The sequence below is a fragment of the Rissa tridactyla genome, chromosome 14, assembly GCF_028500815.1.
Source record: "Rissa tridactyla isolate bRisTri1 chromosome 14, bRisTri1.patW.cur.20221130, whole genome shotgun sequence".
Taxonomy (NCBI): domain Eukaryota; kingdom Metazoa; phylum Chordata; class Aves; order Charadriiformes; family Laridae; genus Rissa; species Rissa tridactyla.
In genome coordinates this window covers 7,191,145-7,210,739 of record NC_071479.1, presented here as the reverse complement: position 1 = coordinate 7,210,739, position 19,595 = coordinate 7,191,145, and the positions used below count along the sequence as shown (strand labels likewise).

The following is a 19,595-nucleotide window of genomic DNA, read 5'->3' as shown; positions in this document are numbered from 1 at the left end:
AAGACCAGTGAAGAAGGTCTGCAGTCTGTTGCAGAGGTGACTTAATCCTATTACAAATTCGCTTTCTGAATAAACTTATTCAGATGGGCACTGACTAGATGTATTTCTTTGGTTCAGATCACCTTGAAATCTGGCCAGGAAAAAAAGTGAAGAATGAATTCTTTATTAAAAACACCTGCCCCAGCATGGATGCCCTTTTCACTTAGCTTTCATGAATGTTTTCCTGTAGACAGGCTGATGACAAGCCTGAGATGTTTCTCTTGGCTAGCATTTCACATCCAGATCCTCATCAGATTCATTTTACACTGTGTTCCCTTTAGGAGTGTTTCCCTGACACCACCTTTACTTTGAGTGCACTCAGAGCAGGAACTACTGCCACACAACAGCTTGAAAATGGAGCAACTCAACTACCTCTGATTTGAGGAAAGGTAGAAAAATGCTTCTTAAAAGCGAGAAGCACCAAACAACAGGAAACAGCTGTTATGCTGGGAAGAGGACACATTGTTTGATAAGGCAGTAGATCTACTGTAGATCAGTAGACAGGAGTTTATCTTGCTTGGGCAGGGTAGGTGGGGAAAAAAAAATAGGACAGGGTAGGGTAAGCAAGGGTTATTGCCTCAAGTTGCATACAAGCTGCAGTTACAACCCATAAAAATATGCAAGATGGAGACAGAACACACATAGGAAAGCAGCACTAGAGATCTAATCTACTCACTCAACCCACACCTGTATCTACTATTAATAAAATCTTCAAGGAGCTTTTTAGCGTATTAAAGTCTTACTAGGGGGTAGTTGGGAGATTCCACAAGTAGCACAGCCGGCAGTACCAAAGAGCACTTGGGGCTACATCAGGCATCAATCATACAGTGATGTTAATCAGCAACCCCAGTGCCTGCTCTCTTCCTGCAGAAGTAACACTAGAGCCCCATTACACAGGGGATTACGGAATCTGTTGCAATCATTGGGATGACAGTGCTAAATTCAGGAATTACGCAGAAACATGGTTGTCAGTGTAAGAAGCAGCGACCATGATCCGAGACCCGCAGCACTTACAGTTTTGGCATGGAGACAGTAGGAACAAGTTTACCCAGTTTATACTGGGGGAGCCTAAAAGCAGCTCCCAAGTAAGAGCTGGCCACATGCGCTAGACTGTGGTTAGACTGCACTTCAGATACAGGCCTAAAAGACACTGCTTGACAGAGAAACGCTCACTTGCTGCGTTCCACAAACAGCCTAGGCAAAAATACCTTTTTAAGGACCAAGCAGTTTTATGTGCAAAACTCCCACCTTCTCTGTGTCCAGTCACTGAAGCACCTCCATGTGTTTTCCTTTACACCTTCAGCATCTGACAAAAGCTTTTAATTCTACTGCAGCTCCTGGACACCACTGTTGATGCAGATCTGTTCCACCTTCCCTATTAGTGACAGCACCTGCTTGCATGTATAGTTTTTTAAGCTCTATGGGATGAAAAGATTAGGTTATAATTAAGCACAGCTTGAAAATCACCCAGAGAAAGCGCGAGAGAAAGAGCGAGAGAAAGAGAGATGGTTTTATTCTAGTCATGGAGACCTTCATTATACAGAAATGATAGTTTATTTCATCCAATAAACAAGAGTGACAGGTAGATCACAAACTGCATCACAGCTACTACCAGCACTGAGACGGTTCACCCACAAGTCTGGGGTAATACAACAACCCAACTGCACACAGCAGAGAATTTAACAATCAGCTCAAAAACTCAACACCAGGATTTGGTTAACTTTTTGGATGTGTGTGTGTGTATATATATATGTGTGTGTATGTATATAGATATTCTTTCCCTACTTAAGTATTTCCTAATATCCACATGGAAGCACAAATGGCTTTAAACACCTGGACATATATAGATTTTTCATCTTATATATATATATATTTATAGATATTTATAACAGTAAAGATATGTTTCTCATTACTACAATATACTTGTTTAACTCCTTTAAGCAGCTGGGAAGAGAGAAAAAAAAACAAACACAACAAAACAGTTTCACTACAATCACATTTGATATGTGTGTGTCACAAAATACAAACAGAACAAGCCATGTGTGAGATTGGAGTCAGACCATTCCAGGACAGAACAGCTAAGAGGCAGGCAAAGAGTCTCAGAGGGAGCAGGCCTACATGTCAAATGGTGGTTTTGGGCTCTCCGGGCGGGAGGGACTGGCCTTACCCGGCCGGCTGGAGTTTAAAGACAAGAAAAACAAAGAAAAAAGGAAAAAGGGGAAGGGAAGGAAAAGGGGGAGAAGTAGTAAAACAATAGTTAAAATATGGAAAGAAACCAGCATCAGAACAATAGAGGATCCACAACAGAAATTAAGAGCAATAGCACTGAAGTAAGATAACTTAAACCTGAATCAGGCCTGGTTGAAAGCCTGTGACACAGGTGGCTCATTTAGCTCTGGTAGAGACATGACATCTGAGATGAACAGGGTTGATATATTTTTTAATTCTCAAGTCTTTTTTTTTTTTGTTAATACACGTAGCATGAAAAGTAAAAATCAAACCTTAAGATGAGCTGCGATCAACAACGGTTACAAGTTTCCCCAAACACGTACCATCCACATGCAAGAAGAAAAGGCTACGGAAGAAGTCACCACAGTACCCAAAAAACACTGGAAGATGTGCTTATTCAAAGCAGAAATATTTTCAACAAAACATTACACAGCAAACTCCCTGAAAACATTTGGTTGTCCATTTGCAAGTGGGGAGCAGCGTATCTATTCCCCTCTCCCTGCTGGCTTCAGGAAAGTCAGCCAAAAATGATGATGCAAGAGAACTGCTGGCAGGAGCCAGCGCGTCACCAGCAGGATTCCCCCGGCTCTTTTGGGGAGCTGCGTGCGAGCAGGTCCACGTGCTCCCTGCACGCGGAGGTGTGTGCGCTATCTCAGACTTCACTCTAGCAGGACTATGCCGCTCCATTGAGTTCCCCCCTTCTGGATCTCCCTGCCTCACTTGGATAGAAGGTTGATTGCACTGTTCCCAACATGAATTTTTGCACCTTAGAAGTCAAACTAATACACAGGACATTTAATCTGTTCCTAACGGTGTCACATGTTTTGACAGTATTTTTCTTCTAAGTCACACTTTTGTCTTCTTAACTACAAGAAAAGAAAATAGCTACAGATCAGTCCTAGGTGCTACGGCTAACCGATGCAGGCAGGACACTTATCCAGGCTAGACCAGGCAGATGAAATAACTGGACGGACAGCCACCACTGGGACTTAAGGACATCCCTGCGGCTGATATCTCCAAGGAGCCTGTGTACTTCAGGGATCCATGCCACTGAATGAAGGCTACTCTACGCTCACAAAGCAATACAGGACGCACGAGTGGAGACGAAGAGCTCGATCACTAGGCTAAGTGCTTTACGACACACCAGGAAGGGGTGGTGGGAGGCAGAGATGTGGGATGGATGAGAGGAGTGACTGTGGCTGTGGAAGGGAGGGTGGAATGGGGAAGCCGCCAGCACGGCATTCGTCGCCAGCTGTCTACAGCCTCGAGTTATAAATCTAAGAGGGACGGTTCAGCCGGTCGGATTATGGTAGGTCGAGTAGGTGAGGCGGGGCCCCTTCTGCTGTGAAAAAGCAGAAAACAAAAACAAGAGAACACACACCGTGGTTAGCACAGCAATCGCAGTCACAATCACACATGCTTCTCCACCTCGTCTGAGCCAGCAAGAGAATAAAACTTGAGGCACAAACTACCAGACTGCGACTCCACAGAGGAGACTTACGGGTTTTATTAGGCCTCGCACTGGCTTTTCTGCACAGCACGGATCACCAGTAAAGCAATCCACTGGACAGCCAGTTTTGCTTTCCATCTGAAATTTGGAAGTGCAGAGATTTATTGCCAGTGAGTGCTCTGGCTCTGGAATGAGAGTTGAGAAGCATGAACAACAGTGAGCTCCTGTATCAAGCACATGACAGTCACACAGCATGGATGGGGTCCTCTGAGACGCGCTGCTGTCAGAGGCTCTTGCCTGGTTTGGAGGAGCACCTTCTTCCCCTGCCCTCGAGGCTACTGCAAGCCTGAGATTCCCTATTCCAATACAGGATCCTGATCTTTGATGTTAGGGGCAAGCTTGCTGCTTTCAGTTCTCTAGTTCTGGTGCTCAGCAAATGCAGCTTCTACTTCAATAAAAGGAACTCTGGCCATTGCTACTCCATTCTGTTTCAGCTCCATTGCTGGTACTTCAGCTACGTAAGTGGGCAGCAACTTAAGTGTTCGCCCTCTGCATGGATTAAGAGTTCTAGCATCTCCTTCCTGTAAATCACTGGGGGGAAAACAGTCAAAAGACAAAACAACACCCTTGCCCTCTCTCTCAACTCATTACTTGAAAGACCACTTCAGACTCAGACTACAGGCTTTAAGAAGTCTACAATAATAAAAAAAAAAAGTGTTCAGCAAGTCCAATTTGTTTTTCTTTTAAAGCTTGCTCCCTGCAGTGTCTGCAACCTAAACAGCATCATGATGGGGTATCATTATGGTAACTAAATTGTTCAGTACCAAGCCAGAGTAGTTTTACAGTCCAAACTGCCTGAAATGCAAAGAGCAAGCCCAACAGGATGCAGACCAAGTAGAGAGAAAGTGTTTGCACTCATCGTACAGAACCAGGCGTCACAGAATCAATGACTGAACAATTCCCCACTGACAAGCTTTAATTTAGATTACAGAGAATCAACTGACTGCTGGAAATGAAGCCCCCCCCGCCCCCAACACAGGGGATGAGGAAAGGGGAGAGGAGAATATTTGTACCGCTACAATTTTCCCAGGTAGGGAAGTCTTTGTTTTGCACTGAGTGCAAGTCTGTAATCATACTGGTACCAGAGGAGCTATACTCCCATAAACCGGGGCAAGCAATCTTAGCAAATGAACCAGAGCAACTCTACAGTCCTGTTTATTAGACCTCAGCAGAATTTATTGCTCCATGTCTATTAAGCCCCAGATCTCAGAACAATTACAACCACTTGTTCCTTGCCTTGGGAAATGATACATAAAAAAGCTTCAGACAGTAAAACATTTCCAAATGTTATTTCCTTGACTGAAAGTGTCAGTGGGGACTGCAAGACCCCATTGTCAGCATGCCAATCAAATCGCTGTTTCTGTACAGCAAATAATGATGGCATTGAGCTAACCTGGAAATGACAACCACCTTGGAAGGATGCTGAAATAATATTATCTCCCAGAAGAAAAAATTGCAATGAGATGTTACAGCTGGGGAATCTATGACCCCGAGCTTCATGAGCATCATGTGGGATCTGTGCATTACCTCCAAAGGGTGCTGATGGTGTAAGTGCAGCCATGGCAACCATTCGATGGCTACTACCGTCACTGGGACAGTAATAGCACTTCAATTAAAACCTTACGAAACTTCAGCTCAGCCTTTAGCGAGATGCTGCTGCGTTGTCACATGTGTTAGAAGGCATTCTTTTGAGAAGCTTGAAGGACTTTTTGCATTTCAGGAGTTTGGACAGGTTGTGCTGACAGCCTCTGTGTATTTACATGAAAAGGACGCTTGAAGTCACTGGACTATGTGATGTGTTCTGGCAAGAGAGGCCACTTGACCCTACCAAAATAAATAGGGCTGAAAGGAGCACAAATAATTTTCAAGTAGATGGGCTGTTTCTTTGTAACGTACTATGATTGATTTTTGCAGACACTTATTTCTCTCATCACTCAGAGAATTTTAGAGGGAGGGGCAGTCACTTTTTAAAGTTATAGATTTTGTCTCTGCTCAGGTTTTCTGGAGACACTTGCAGAATCTGCCTGTAAGGTTACAGAAGGCTGAAAGCTGTTTCCCAACACAAAAAGGGACAGAGAAGTCTCTCAGGCAACATTTACCCCAAAAATGCTGCTTCAGTCTGTCTTACTAGATTACTAGCCAAGGCCTTTTACATCACTGAAAAGTCACTTTCCTCTGTAAGGACAAGGAACAAAGTTTTGCTCACAGGGAACCCTGTGGCAGTCTCCAGTACACGGGAAGCAAGCTCTGAGTAAGCAGGATCCCCGAGGAGACCGGTTACACTGACTGTCATGTCCATTGAAGTCCATCTTTCAAGCCATACCCAGACTGCAACACGGAGCTAATCATACCTAGAAACCAAAAGGCTAATAGAGACTTCTGCTGATGTTACCTAACAGAGATGGTAAAACACTACATTTATTCCCTTGGTCTGCAAAAGGTTTGGCGTGGGGTTTTTTGGGTTGTTTGCTTTTTGGTGGTGTTTTGGTTTTTAATTTTTATTTCCTTGGTGCTCTTTATGCCAGATTAAGACCAGAATGCCCCATAACAGCGAGTCCCAGAATGAGGTACAGACAACAGCGAGCCTCCTTCCTGAGGTTGTTCACCAAGATGCGCGTCTCTCGGGCTGTCAGGGATGTCTGCAGTAGGCAGAGTATTGGAGGAAACTGCTGATTGCTCCAACATCTCTGCAGTATGTCATCAGTGAGGGAGGGCTGACGGATGACGTCCTCAAAGAACATGTCAATCACTGAACAATCACTGCATTGGTTTGATGCAATGTGGCACCTCTCAGCTCTAACTGCAGTTACATGCAGCAGTAACAGACACCATTTGCTGCAAGATGTGGGCTAGCTGTGACCTTCCCTGCCCTGGAACAGGGGCTTGAACTCATGCTATTCTTAACCTAGGACTTCAGCACACACACGCCTTCAGCTCTCTCTGCCACAGCCAGCAGCAAGGGAAGCTGCAGGAGCTGCTGCTCCACTCCTCTCAGTCAGACCTTTCACTTCAAGAAACAACATCCACAGAGAAAGGGAGGAAGGGCCCAAGACACGCACACCTGCCCCATTCTGCCCTATCTACCCCTTTGTCAATAAAGGCTGGAAGTTCCCAGGAAAAAGACTCAGGAGAATTTGCCAGATCTCCCTTTTCACACCCCCACCCTCAGCATTAACTGGACAAAGAAGAGTTATCAGGCCAGCACAGTACGAGCCTGCCCCAATACCCTGCTACATCACTGAACAAGCACAATGCTGCAAAACGCAGGGAGAGATAGGAAAGGGGAACAGGCAGGAGCTCAGGGCAGAGTGTTTGGGGGGGAACCAGGTCACTAAACCCTTCCTCTCACAGGGGCGGAAGGCAGAGGAGAGGAGGCAGTTTGAATGGATGCAGAAGAGTAATCTAGACAGTAAAGGGTCAAGTGGAGAACAAGCAAAGGGAGTTCACTTCTAACTGTAATGATGGACACAAGGATAACAGGGAACATTCAATGTCGGAGTTATCCTGCACTCAAACATGGAAGTCCTGACATTCACAGCCCAAACTCCTTCTGCCTTCCATGAGCACTAGGGACACGGTTGAGGATGGGAGCACTTCTCCAGCCAGACATTTGACTGTAAGAAGAGGAGTCTGAACTAACAACTCCCTGAGATTCTATCTTGATCCTAACAGAGTTGACAAACCAAATCAAAACAGTTCGTTCAGCTGATCTCCCAGTCAGTGTGGATATAAGCCAAATGAGAGACACACACAGTTTAGACCTTGTTGACAGACCTCATTCCCCCATCCCACCTCCTCTATCTGAAGCAGAGAAATAGTCCTCTTGTAACCTTAAGTCAGGTACAGAGGCTTTCCCAGCTCCTGCAGCTCAAGCAGCTGCTCCATCTCTGATCAGCCAGTTTTTCTGTTCAAGACTCCTCCCTTTATGAGATCCTGGCAGAGGTAATTCATTGGACGAGGGACTCTGTTACTAATACAAGAACTAGGCAGCAGAGGTGAGCTGCAGAGCAAAGTGATGGAGGATGGGGACACAATGACTCATGCATTGCAGGGAGAGTGCAAAACGTACCGTGGCTGCCAGTCCTCAGGGGTCACTGATAGTGATTCTGAAAGACAACATGAAATCAACATGGCAGTTCAGACAGTTCAAGGCAGAGGCCACACAGACTGTCAGGAAGGTGGAACAGAGACACATGCGCTTGCACAGACACACGTTTGCATGTCCCTCTCCAGAACACAGCACGAACGTGCAACTGCTGGGCAGGGCTGCACTCCACCACGCAGGACTCCGCACACACAATCACACCCTCATCTTTGCACACACTAGTGCACAGGGGTACATCAAAAGCCGTCTATCTGCTCACATACCTACTGGCCATTGCTCACTCGCACAGCAAGTCCACTCTTACATCCAGGCTGATGTTCATACCTGCTGAACCATAGTACACCTAGGTCTCAGCACCCACCAGTGGGCACAGGTGGCTTGATGTGTCTCTCACTGAGGATTATTCCTACCTTCTGACCACATTAAATGCTAGAGTTGAAACAAGCAGCTCAGGAAAGAGGGAGATAACATGCAGTCCTGAGCACTACCCACAAAGGGAAGATGCAGGTGAAGACTTACATTTTGAAGGTCACGAATCATGAAATCAGCTACTCTGACCTCCTGAATAATTAAAGTCACAAAGCTGTGTGAAGTTATGCTTACAGTGACGCTGATCATTTGCATCTTTTTCCTTAGATGTACCAAAGATCAGAGAACCCATTAATGCCTTCAACAGTTTTTTCTGATAGTTAAATCATTCTCACTTAAACTTTCTTATTTCTCCTTTGAGCTTGCCTGAGCTTTTTCACCTACTGTTTATCAAACTATTTTAAACCAAAGATACTAAATACCTGGAGGAACATCTTCATAGTTTTCTTTCCCAGAGCAAATCTCCCACATAGCTCCAATAGGCATATAGTCCAAATGCAGCCCTTCATTGCACACAGGTAAGACCTTATATTGTTTGTAGCTTTCTGCTCCCAAAGGCATGTATTTGGCAATACAAACTTCCACAGTAGACTGAATAAATGCTAAGTACAGAAGCAGGATGGTAAGTCAGTCTTTTTTTTAAGTGTACTTAATTATACGCAGGAAAACCTTCCTGTGTAAGGAAATGGACCACGTGGTATTTATACATGAAAGCATGTGTCTATACAATTACGTTTATAGAACATAAAGAGAATTGGAGCAACACTTGTCTTTAAGTTTATCATCCATAAAACCAGAAGCTCCACACAAACTGGAGGCACAAACTGCTAAACTTCTACATGGGCATCAGTGTGCACACGCACATAAAATACATCCAGCCACCACCATGCACTTCCACTTCACTGCGTAACACCAACTCCTACAGCAAAGCCCACTCATGCCACATACAATTGCGTTCCTCACACACACACACAATAGTGTAGCCCGGTTAGCAAGGGAAGAGATGGGTATTAAAAAAGCAACAATGGAGATGGCATTCGTTCACCCATGGCAGAAGGACCCGAGTCCAAGTGCTAGCAGGGAACATTCTTATTCTATATACAGGAGAGGAAGAGAAAGAGTCCCTTGTCATTGGAAATTCTCCATTCATCAGTGAACTCAAATGACAAGCTGGTATCAGGATCCGGAGGAGTCTATGAACAACTGGAAGAATCAGAGAGGGGGATCAGAGAATGAGCATCACTTCACAGCTTCTGGAATTACATTCTCAACTCCAGATCAGGATAGTCAGTAGCATGCAATCCAACCTACCATCTCTCCTTCTAAAGCAAGGGATTGCTTGGTTAAGTATGAAACACCTTCTTCCTCTGCTCCAGTGCTGTTTCCCTAACTCCCTCCTAAACCTTTCTACCTCATGCACAAGGCAGAAACCCCATCAAGATAGGCTATGACAGATTTCTTCAAAAAAGGCCAATTCATTTCAGCCCGTTTGGGAAATCCTATCACGATGATCAGGTATATAGAATATTTTTCATGAGTGAAGAAATGAAACTGAGTGAAAGAAGAAAGATGGAGACAGAAAGAAGCATAAGTATACTAAAAACAAAACCACAAAGTAACAGTACATGGAAAAGCAGGGTCACAAAAAGCAAGAGCCAAAATACACAGCAGAAGCATGCTGACATCCATAGGTGCCACCAGCAGGACTGCAGTCCCTGCGGCAACACTGAGCCACGTGTGGACAAGTTACTGTGTGAGATGCATCGAGGTGCATAGGAAGGACTGGGGCAGAGGCACCAAGAAAGTAAAACCATTTGCACACACCAGAGTCAGAAACTGGTCTACAAACTTTGGACTCATCCATCTGCGGGCGGGATACAGCCTGGCAGAGAACACTTCCCCTCCAAACAGGCAGCCCCAAGTATGAGCTGGGGCACTACCACAGGAGGAAGACTGAACCGCCTCTGCCATATACCATCACCACCCACTGACAGGCTGGGTGTTTCCAGAGAAAATGGCAAAGCTTCAGATACGTGCCACCAGCACCCACTGGAGAGGAGGTATTTTCCACAAGGGAAGTGTTTCCTCTGGCATGTCATTGAGGAGTGCCTGGTTGTGTTCATTCTTTACTCTGCAATTACCTTCTCTTCCTCACACAGAGGCCAAGTACCTAGCATAAAAAGCATTCCTGGTTCCACACCGTTTCCTAAGTCCTGCTCAGGAACATGCGCTTAGCTGCACAGGGGATAATCCCTTATTACTACGTTGAAGTGTGTTTGAAGTGACTGAAGAGGAAAGGAATTAAATTTTCTAATGGGAAAACAAAGCTGTGTGATTTGAACCCTCTAGACTGGAAAAGTGTTCAAGTTAACTACAGAAGCAACAAAAATGCCTAAAAAAATAATCCATCTCCCTGACAGTGATATTGCAAGAGTCTCCTAGTAAAAAAGCATCTGAACAGCTTAGGTGAAGGTGTCTCCAACTCACACTGGAAAACTCTGGGCCATGAGAAAAGGGGCAGCTTCAGACTTTGGGAAGCCCTACGCAGAGGGGAGCTGCCTTGAAAGGTGTACTATCACTCCAGTCCTGTGATTTTTCTGGTGACCACCTCCTACTTGTGCGCACAGGCATTGGTACAATTGCTTTAATAAAGCCCTAGGGTACAAGGTCCTCTTCCCCCAAAACAGAGTTTTGTGCAGAGAAGAGGCTGCCCGTCTGTTCCCAAGAGCTGTGTTGGCATTGCCTCATCTGTACAATGAAATATCAGTGGACAACGATGCTCCTGCCTAGGGACCCAATTCCAATAGTCAAAAGACTGTACACACACCATGCACTCCGCCCTCCTTCCATGGCCCAGGCAGACTAAATGCTGTCAGGGCCGCTACCCTAAAATTGGACATATCCCACCTGTGTGGAACAGCGTTTCAGGACTTACCTGGGAACACCAGGAGGAGCGCGATTAGGCCGAGAAGGAACCTGAGGTGGGGGCCCAAAGGGATCAGGAGAGGCACCTGGCCTGGAGGGCACAGGGGGGGCACCACCCAGCGTGGACCCACCAGCAGGAGGTGGCCCAGGAGCTGGGCCTCGAGACCCAGGTCTGGTGGGTGGAACAGCGGGAGCTCTCCTCTGTGGCGTGGGGCTGGACGTAGGAGACCTGGCAAACAAACGGAGACATTCAACTGCAACAACAGGTCTGGGATCCCTCTGTGTCACCATCAGGTCCCCATATGCTGCCTTCAGTGTTCCTTCTTTAGTTTCATGTCACTTTACACACCACCCTTCGGCTTTCAAGGGCCACGCCAGGCTTCAGGTTGCCTTCAAAGCTACTTCAGGCCCTATCTCACCTTAGGGTTTAGAAACCTCCACATCCCCTGTGAAGATGTAGCAGCCCTACATATCTTTCACGGCCTAGGAGCCTCCCAACACAAATACCCAGAACTCTTCATCCACAGGGAGAAGAGGGGAAGAGGACTCCCTGTCTCAGTAGGAGGCCCCAGCTAGCCACTGAAGAGGCATCAGGCAGGTCTGTGGGGCTCTCCCCCTGAGCCTCTGGTACCTGCGTCCAGATGGTACGCTCTGCACCTGCAGCCAAGAGTCGTCCACCGGTGGGGGCATAGGGGTGCTGATAGTGCTGGTGTTGATGTCCCCGATGATGTTGAGGGCCTCTTTCAGGGCATGGTACATGCGCAGCATTTCGTCACGTCGCTGGGCCTGCTCTGCCGATTCCTCCATCAGCGTATTTTGGTCACCACAGGAGTAGAGGTTTGCCAGCAACTCCGAATGGATAAAGTCCTTGGTCTGCAAAGGAGCATAAAGAGGGAATCAATTTCCACTGTCTTCCCCAAAACACTCCATTTTGTCCCCATCTCTTCCTCCTTTCAAGCTGCCTTCAGTTTTCGTTCACTCTTTCTCTCTCCCTCCCTATGTCTCCCCACCTCTGCGTGATAAGTACATTGTTTATCATGAGGTGCATGATTGTCTTCGGCATGAGGTCTCTGATGGTTTTGTTGACAATTGCCATGTAGGAATCCACCAGGTTCCTGATTGTTTCTACTTGTCTCTCCAGCTGAGGGTCCATGGAGTGCATGAAACTGTCTGATCCATTCTCCTCCGCCTCACTGGCCTGCAGAGAAAAGGAGACAGATTGGTTCTTCAAATGTAATACATAATTAGCTTTTCATGAGAGCGCTAAGAGAAGAAAATAAGGGAACACGCAGGAAGCGCATGCAATAAAAATTATTTAAACTTACACTGAGCTGTGATTGACAATGCACAGCTCACCTTGTACAGACTTCTCCAGCTCAGATCTGAGGAGCTTTGACAATAAAGCTGCTCTCTTAGTAGGAAGTTACTACACAAAAGTGAAAGGCAACGGGGACTCACAACCAGCTTTCACAGGTTATGGCTCTAGTGAATACTCAAAGCTGTATTTTTAATACAGCTTTTTTTCACTTTTAATATTTATAGCTTCCTGAAAGGTTCTACATTTGAGCTGGCTTTTCCATGCTCAGATTCAGTTTAGACTTGAGAATCACTTACCATAAATTAAGCCTCACAGGCTCTCCAACACTGCATCTTTATCCTCATTATACAAATGAGAAAACAGATACAGAGAGGTGAAACAACTACTCACCTCAGTCACACCACAAGTAGATGGAATAACCTAGAAAACTTTCCTGATCACTTTAACTGCAAATCCTACGCTGTAAGTCATAATTATCTTTTCTTCCACACTAAGCAGATGAAGCTCTTTGTCTGCCTGAAACTCACTGTTTAGCTTTCTGCAAGGTAAAACCCAGACTGTGCCGTTTGACAGCAACCAATCACCAAGGTTCTTTAGGATCAAAGCAGCAAAGCATGAAAGACTGCTGTCTTTCTCAATGCTTATTTAAAAATCCCCTTGATTTTATAAAGAAAAGTCTTTCTTTTAAATCATGCCAGTCTGAAGGATTTGCAGCAGTGTAGGAAACTACTTATATTTTGTTTTGGGAAACAGATATATGAGAAATGGCAGTCTTTTGTTCATTTGAGCTTTTCCTAGGAAGATCTTACATAATGAAGGAATGCAAGGTGTCAGTGAGGAACAAAGTAAAGGCAGTGGATGTCAAAGGACAACTTAAAAAAAAAAATGAGGGTCAACCCCCCCCAAAATAAGTTTGCATCAAGATTCAGAAATCATACAAAAAGGGAGAAATAAAAAGAAAAAAGGAAAACTCAATTCAAGAACAGAAACAAACAGCAGCAATCCAACAGAAGGTACAAAGAGGGAGAAGCAGCAAATGCCTCTCAGGAAACTGTGACAAAAGGAAAAAACAAAAGAGAACTATCTGGTGAGAGGCCCGGGGGCAACACAGGCAGAGACGGTCAGACTTACTTTGTCCTTGTCCTGGCAGGCCAGTTTGAGCATATGTGGAAAAAATTAAAACAAAAAGGGACAAAAAATAAAAGATGACTTTTAATTGGTCTCAGAATTTGGAGAAATTCCCATATAGCACTGAACAAGCAAAAGACCAATCCCACTAAAAATACGTAAATACCTAGATTACCCTGGCAGAGGAAGAAGTGAATTGTTCAGCTAAACTGAAAATCAAAATGGGACACTCTGCAAAGGAAATGATATTGTTTGCAACAAAGGGCGATTTACTTACCTACAATGGCTACTTGTTATTAGTTACATAGGGTTTTGAGACAGTCAAACTAGCAATCAGTGTTCCTATGTGAAACCACTCCATTTGCACACCAATAGGTGGCACATGTCATTTTTGAGCATGTGTTTAAGAGGCTCAGCCTGGTCTAAAGCCAATCTGAAGTCATGACACTGTTAAGGTCCAGTCCCTAATCCTCTTTTTTTAATATCACATCAGTTTGTCAGGAAATGCTTTAAGGCAAAAACCACAATCTTCAAGTGTAACAGGAAAGATGAATGCAAGAAGTCTATTAGAAGCAACAAATACAAACAGATAAGCAATTATCACTTTTCTAATGGAAAAACTATTTATAGCAGCTTCCTCTCACAGAGGAACAGGAAGGCTTTGAACAGGAACATATACCACAATTCTCTAGAACGCGCTTTTAAAGCGGAGCATAATGCTGACAGGGAATGTTGTGGGACAAGGCTAAGGGAAGAGATAAGAGGTCTTGCTAAAGTAGCGTATTAAGGTATCTACCAAGCAAAAGAAAAATTCAAAGAACATTCCTTCCTAATTGGATGGGGGAAGGAATGGGAGAACAACTACTAATAAGCTAGGAAGCTCCTAACAAGTAGTCAGGTAGTTAAATGTCCTCCTTATATTGGGAATTTAATGCCCACAAAACAAGAGACCTAGAAGGTTTTTCAAGGCAATCTTTGCCTACTTTATCTGCCCTTTGAAGCTGACAGCTACTCTATATACCAACCTTCCTTAAAGGAAGCACCAGAACATACCAAAAACTTAAATTTTTGTTCCAAAATATCTGCAGCTCAGGAAAGAGACAAAACCTTCACAGACTTTTTTAACATATAAGGATGCAGCTATCCTTCTTATGATACATGTTGTGTTCCTTCGCATCCCATTTTTATCACTGTAGCTTACCCCAACACGCTCTGGGTAGACTCCTGCACGAAGGAAGGAAGCCTTCCAGCTATCCACCTCCTCCTGGGTCTCACAGGCCAGCTCCAGCTGCCGGTAGTCCTTGTAAACATTCCTGAGAGGAAGACAAACATTTTATTCTTCTCTATTGCAAATCAGGCATTTGCCCATATTTGACAGATTTCAATGACCAGAGAATCTTCCTGTCACTTTAAGGCAGAGACACTTAGTCCCCTGCAGTCCCTCATGATGACCCCGCAGAAGGGAAAGGAAATGAATTTTTTTTATGAGCAAGTTTAATTACCCCAAGTCAACTGCATGTTTCAATAGGGCCTGAAAGAGATTCCCTTTTCAATTCTGCTCACTGCTGGACTCCTCCAGCCAGCCTGGGTCCCCTATCTCCTGTAGCTTTCCCTATTCACTCACTAAGAACATTGATTACAAATATATACTCCAGCCACAGCCAGAGTCAGGTAACCACATCAAATAGCTGAAGACTAAGGTCATGCTGCAGGCCATGCGCTGGTGAAGAAAGTGGCACGCATCTGTGAGACCAGAAGGAATGAAGTAAGACTTCTTTTTAAAGTCCCCCGTCTCCTCCAAAAATGGCTATCCTTAAAGGACACACAAATCTTTACTGGACAGCTACCCCAATGCACTTATCTCTACTCCGTCCTACCTAATATTACATAAATCCTGTCCCAAGCTTCAACAGCTTGGCATGTTGAGATGTGAGCATACCTCTGTTCAGTGTTGAAGAGAGCAAAGATGTGCTTGCTGGACATGAACCCCTTCTCAACATCTCGCAGCTTCAGGTTATCCACTGGTAACATATACTTCTTCTCCTTCTCCTGAAAAGGGGATCAGTAACAAGTCACTCACTGCTCCAACAAAGCCTCTACTCCACCAGCAGGAGGGAGTCTATCAGCAATACAGCCCCACATCACCATCAAGGCACTCTCAACCCAGGTCCTCTGGTCTCTTAAGTCTATGAGAAGAGGGGACCTCTAGAAACAAGAGTTTGTTATTCCCAACTGCTTTTGTGATGTGCCTCAACAACCCTGCCCCATTAACTCCTCCAGGAGCAGGTGGCAGCATGGCGCTGTCCCAATTCCCCAGGTTGTGATCAACATGAAAGTCTTCTCTTCCCAGCAAGGGGTCAATCAGCACCAAGACCCTCACCAGCCACTTGACGCCCAGTGCTGGTCTGCCTGGGAAAGGGTCCTCATACCACTGCTCACAGGACAGCATTAGTGGAAGGAAACACTGCTGCTGATCAGAGAGGGGGCAAGTAGCCCTCACAGCCCCACAGTCACCACCTCAGTGTTTTAATCACTACAAGCCTATATTCACATTCAAGAAGAGCCAGACATGATAGAGAAGCTGGTTTGACACAGAAATTAGGGATTATATCAACTTAAATTCACCTCTTCAGAAAAGCGGACTTTTTCACTTCATCCTATCACTGTCCTACACTCTATTGGTTACTGCGAACTCTTAAAGTATTAATCAAGCAATAATAAATATGCATCAGAAGATCAAAGAGCAGGTCTGGCTACAATAATACAGGTCACTATAAGGTTAACTGAAGGCTTCGTGTTGAGAAAAAAAATAATCAAGTAACTATGCTCATTAATGAAAGTCTCATCTCTGAATGAGTATAGAAGTTCAAACAACATGGGCAGCTTACTGCTTGGTGAATGTGAAAAACCAGAGTCTGAAATTTCAGTGGTCAATTGACCAGGCTCAGAATGCTTGAAGGGACCTGTTTTTTCAGAGTGACTGCACCCACAACCCTCCAGTCTGGTTCTTATGAGGCATCTCCAGCTAAACAAAGAACAAGGCACCCAAATACCAACCTCAACATTTCTGACCCTAGGTACCATCTTTTAACAAACAAACTTGATCTTAATTTTTACATTTATGTTCAGAAACTGACTCAGAAATCATTTTCCCTGCTTAATCTCAAATCTGGATCTACAGCAAAAAAAGAAGCAAGTTTGGTTTAAGGTCCCCATTTGGAACATCCTGTTCCAGCTGGGTATTATACCCCAACATAACAAGAGAGGGAGCCATCACACTGGTCTCCAGAAGGCAGAATGCAGCTATCCAAGACTGAAATAGAAACAAGAGCATACTTTTGTGTGGAAGCACGCATGTGTGACTATCCCCTTGTGAGCATCTTGTGTGTTTGTGGACCTTTCTTGGCTGGAAACAACAAAACAAAGAAGGAAAACAAAGAAGGTCAGTGAGCAGAGATCCTGAAGAGTTAGAAAAGAGGGGCAGGGAAGAGCAGCAGATAAGGATGGGTGTTTGAGCTCAGCAGCTTTGTCAGAGGATGGCAAATCCAGCCTAACATCGTCTTCAGTTTCAGTTAGACTGACTTGAGTTTGCTAAGGATACCAGACACTACACAGTTCAGATATAACCCAAAGATCAAACTATACCAGTCCATTACAAAATTTATGCAACAAGATTATCTTGGAAGCTGGCATCTAGAAAATAGAAGAGATCAGTTGGGCAGCTGCCAAACTGTCCATTCTCTCTTGAAGATACCAGGCTATGAAAGCAGAAAAGCTTTTCCAAGCAAATTTTCCTGGATTTTTTTAAAATATTGTTATCAGCCTAGATTAGAGTTGGGCAAACGTTTTTGTGATGGGACATCTGTCAGCCAGGTGCTGGTCTCAAAACTATACAGACCATTTCAGGTTCTGTAGGTCACAAATCACTTCCAGCTTTCTGTTACTTTGGGTTATTATGATGTTGGTTTAGGTTGCACTAGTGACCTAGAAGCGAAGTACACCAACTGCTAAGTCCCTGTGCAAGACAGACCATCCCCACTGCAGTCTCACTTCACTGGAACTCCCTGCATCCACCCCACAGAGTCTCTGGGCTAGTAAAAAAAAAAAAAAAAAACAAAACCCACCAAACACAAACTCTTGTTAAAGCTGTCTGAGAAAAATCATTCTGCGTTAGAACAACATAATTCCATAGAAATTTAGCAATGGAGTCATTCTTCAGGAAAAAAGTCAAAAGGTAAGGGAATCCCGTGTCCCAGATATGGAAATACATGCTCTTTGCCAGAGTTTCAACTTTCACCCCTTCCAAGTTCTTGCATAAATGCTTCTGTGTGATCAAGACACCGCTATCTCTGCATGCTAATTTTCTCATACACCAGAGGAAAGACGCATATATTTGTCTGCCAGCATAAAATAGCAGTCCTCTGACTCTGAGGCAGCAAGAGCAATCAAGCAGACGACACTGGCGCAAGGCAAGAAACCCCCAACCCACACATTGCGGGGCAACGCACACTGCAACAAGCCCCCGCTGCCCCCCATCTCCCCACACCTCCCCCTCCCCGTCCCCCACTTCAGTCTTTCCAGCTTCTCAGTTTTCAACCCAGCCTGTTTTATATCAACACTCTGACTTCATTTCCTGAATGTAGAGACAGGAAAGTGTGGAACGAGCTGCCAAGGGCTGAGCCTCTCAAAACTTTGGCTGAGCCCTCCACCCATATGTTAGCAATCTGGCAGTATGTGCTACGGCTGAATAGCATCCTGGCCAAGGGGGGAAAAGGGCTTCTCTCTCTTGCTTTCCAGACTTGGCGGGAGGGGGGGGAGGTAGGGGAGAGAAAAAGAGAAGGAAGGGCCAGCACGCATTGAAATGGGAAAGTAGTTTGTGAAATACTATATTCAAATCCCTCAGTATGATCCCAAGAGGCTTATGTTGCTCCTATCTCCTCTCATCTATAAGAAAAAAAAAAGTCAGGCAAAACTCTCTCTCAGCAGTAGAGTATGTGTTATGTAAAATGTGCATATTGGCTGCGAGTTAATCTATAGAGCCATGAGGCCAAGGAGAGGTAGTGAAGCATCAGAAGCACTCAGACTGGACACACAAAATGGAACATGGATGCTCGGTGTTGGCTAGGGAATGTCGGTAGGCATGGGGCTAGCTACCCCTGACCAGGGCTGCTGCTCCCAACGGGACTCACACCGCCTGCATGGAGAACCGCAGAAGGAGATGACTGCAAGCTACTCGTGCAGGCAGGATAAGTGCCAGAGGATTAGTCCCCCACCCCCAGCATAGTGCAGATACAGCCATATGGCTCTGTACTTTGCATCTACCAAAGAAAGAAAATACACATGGCCAGGAAGGAGACCAGGATCCATTAGCCATTCCAATTGTGGGGTGTGAAGCACAATAGCTGGAGGAAAAGAAAAAAAAAAAAAGAAAAAAGGGATGCTGCAGTTGCAGCCTGACATTGAAACATCCTTACTGTGGCTAAATTCTAGAGATTGGTTTTGGCCAGACACAGCAATAGTTTGCACTATCATCTGAATTATTTGTTCTTATCCTGTAGGTAATAACCTAAAAAGAAGTTCACAAAGTCAGCAGGCAGCAAGCCAGTCTGACTCAAAGCACTTCCTCCATTCAACTGGACTGCCTCAACAGCAAGTTGAATTTTCCTACTCTTGGATGCACGTGAAATGAAGCTGACAGATGCATGTGTGGGCTCCCCTAAGGATGGAAATTGGCACTCGCAGTACAGGAAAGTAATTGGCAGAATTATTAGCTCTCAGTTTGCATTTGGAGCACAAATAAACTAATTAAAGGTTTCCCTGTAGCTGTTATGACAAACACCTCCTATTGCACAGAGACAAAGGTCTGTGGATATGGGAGAAAGACCATTGCCTTTGTTTTAATTAGTAGCCGTGTGAAATTCAGAGAAATTCATCTTGCTTAAGCCTCTTAATCTGCTTTCCTTCTTGTAAGA

The 19,595-nt window shown here is 44.9% G+C and overlaps 1 protein-coding gene across 8 annotated transcripts in view; it reads right to left on the bottom strand.

The window, feature by feature from the left end:
• The window catches only part of DNM1 (dynamin 1), an 89,599-nt gene that overhangs the window by 18,618 nt on the left and 51,386 nt on the right, over positions 1–19,595 (bottom strand). Inside the window, exons 15-22 of one of the 8 annotated variants that reach the window (XM_054220394.1) lie at positions 15,563–15,672; positions 14,825–14,936; positions 13,627–13,638; positions 12,205–12,375; positions 11,809–12,050; positions 11,188–11,406; positions 7,848–7,884; positions 1,536–3,607 (exon numbers count right to left, since the gene is read on the bottom strand). In XM_054220394.1, the coding sequence (XP_054076369.1) occupies positions 7,863–7,884; positions 11,188–11,406; positions 11,809–12,050; positions 12,205–12,375; positions 13,627–13,638; positions 14,825–14,936; positions 15,563–15,672 (888 nt within the window). In that variant the 3' untranslated portion in view covers positions 1,536–3,607; positions 7,848–7,862. Of the gene's footprint in view, positions 1–1,535; positions 3,611–7,847; positions 7,885–11,187; positions 11,407–11,808; positions 12,051–12,204; positions 12,376–13,626; positions 13,639–14,824; positions 14,937–15,562; positions 15,673–19,595 lie in introns of those variants that run through there. The other 7 variants (XR_008469267.1, XR_008469268.1, XM_054220391.1 and 4 more) reach the window with 7 other exon arrangements.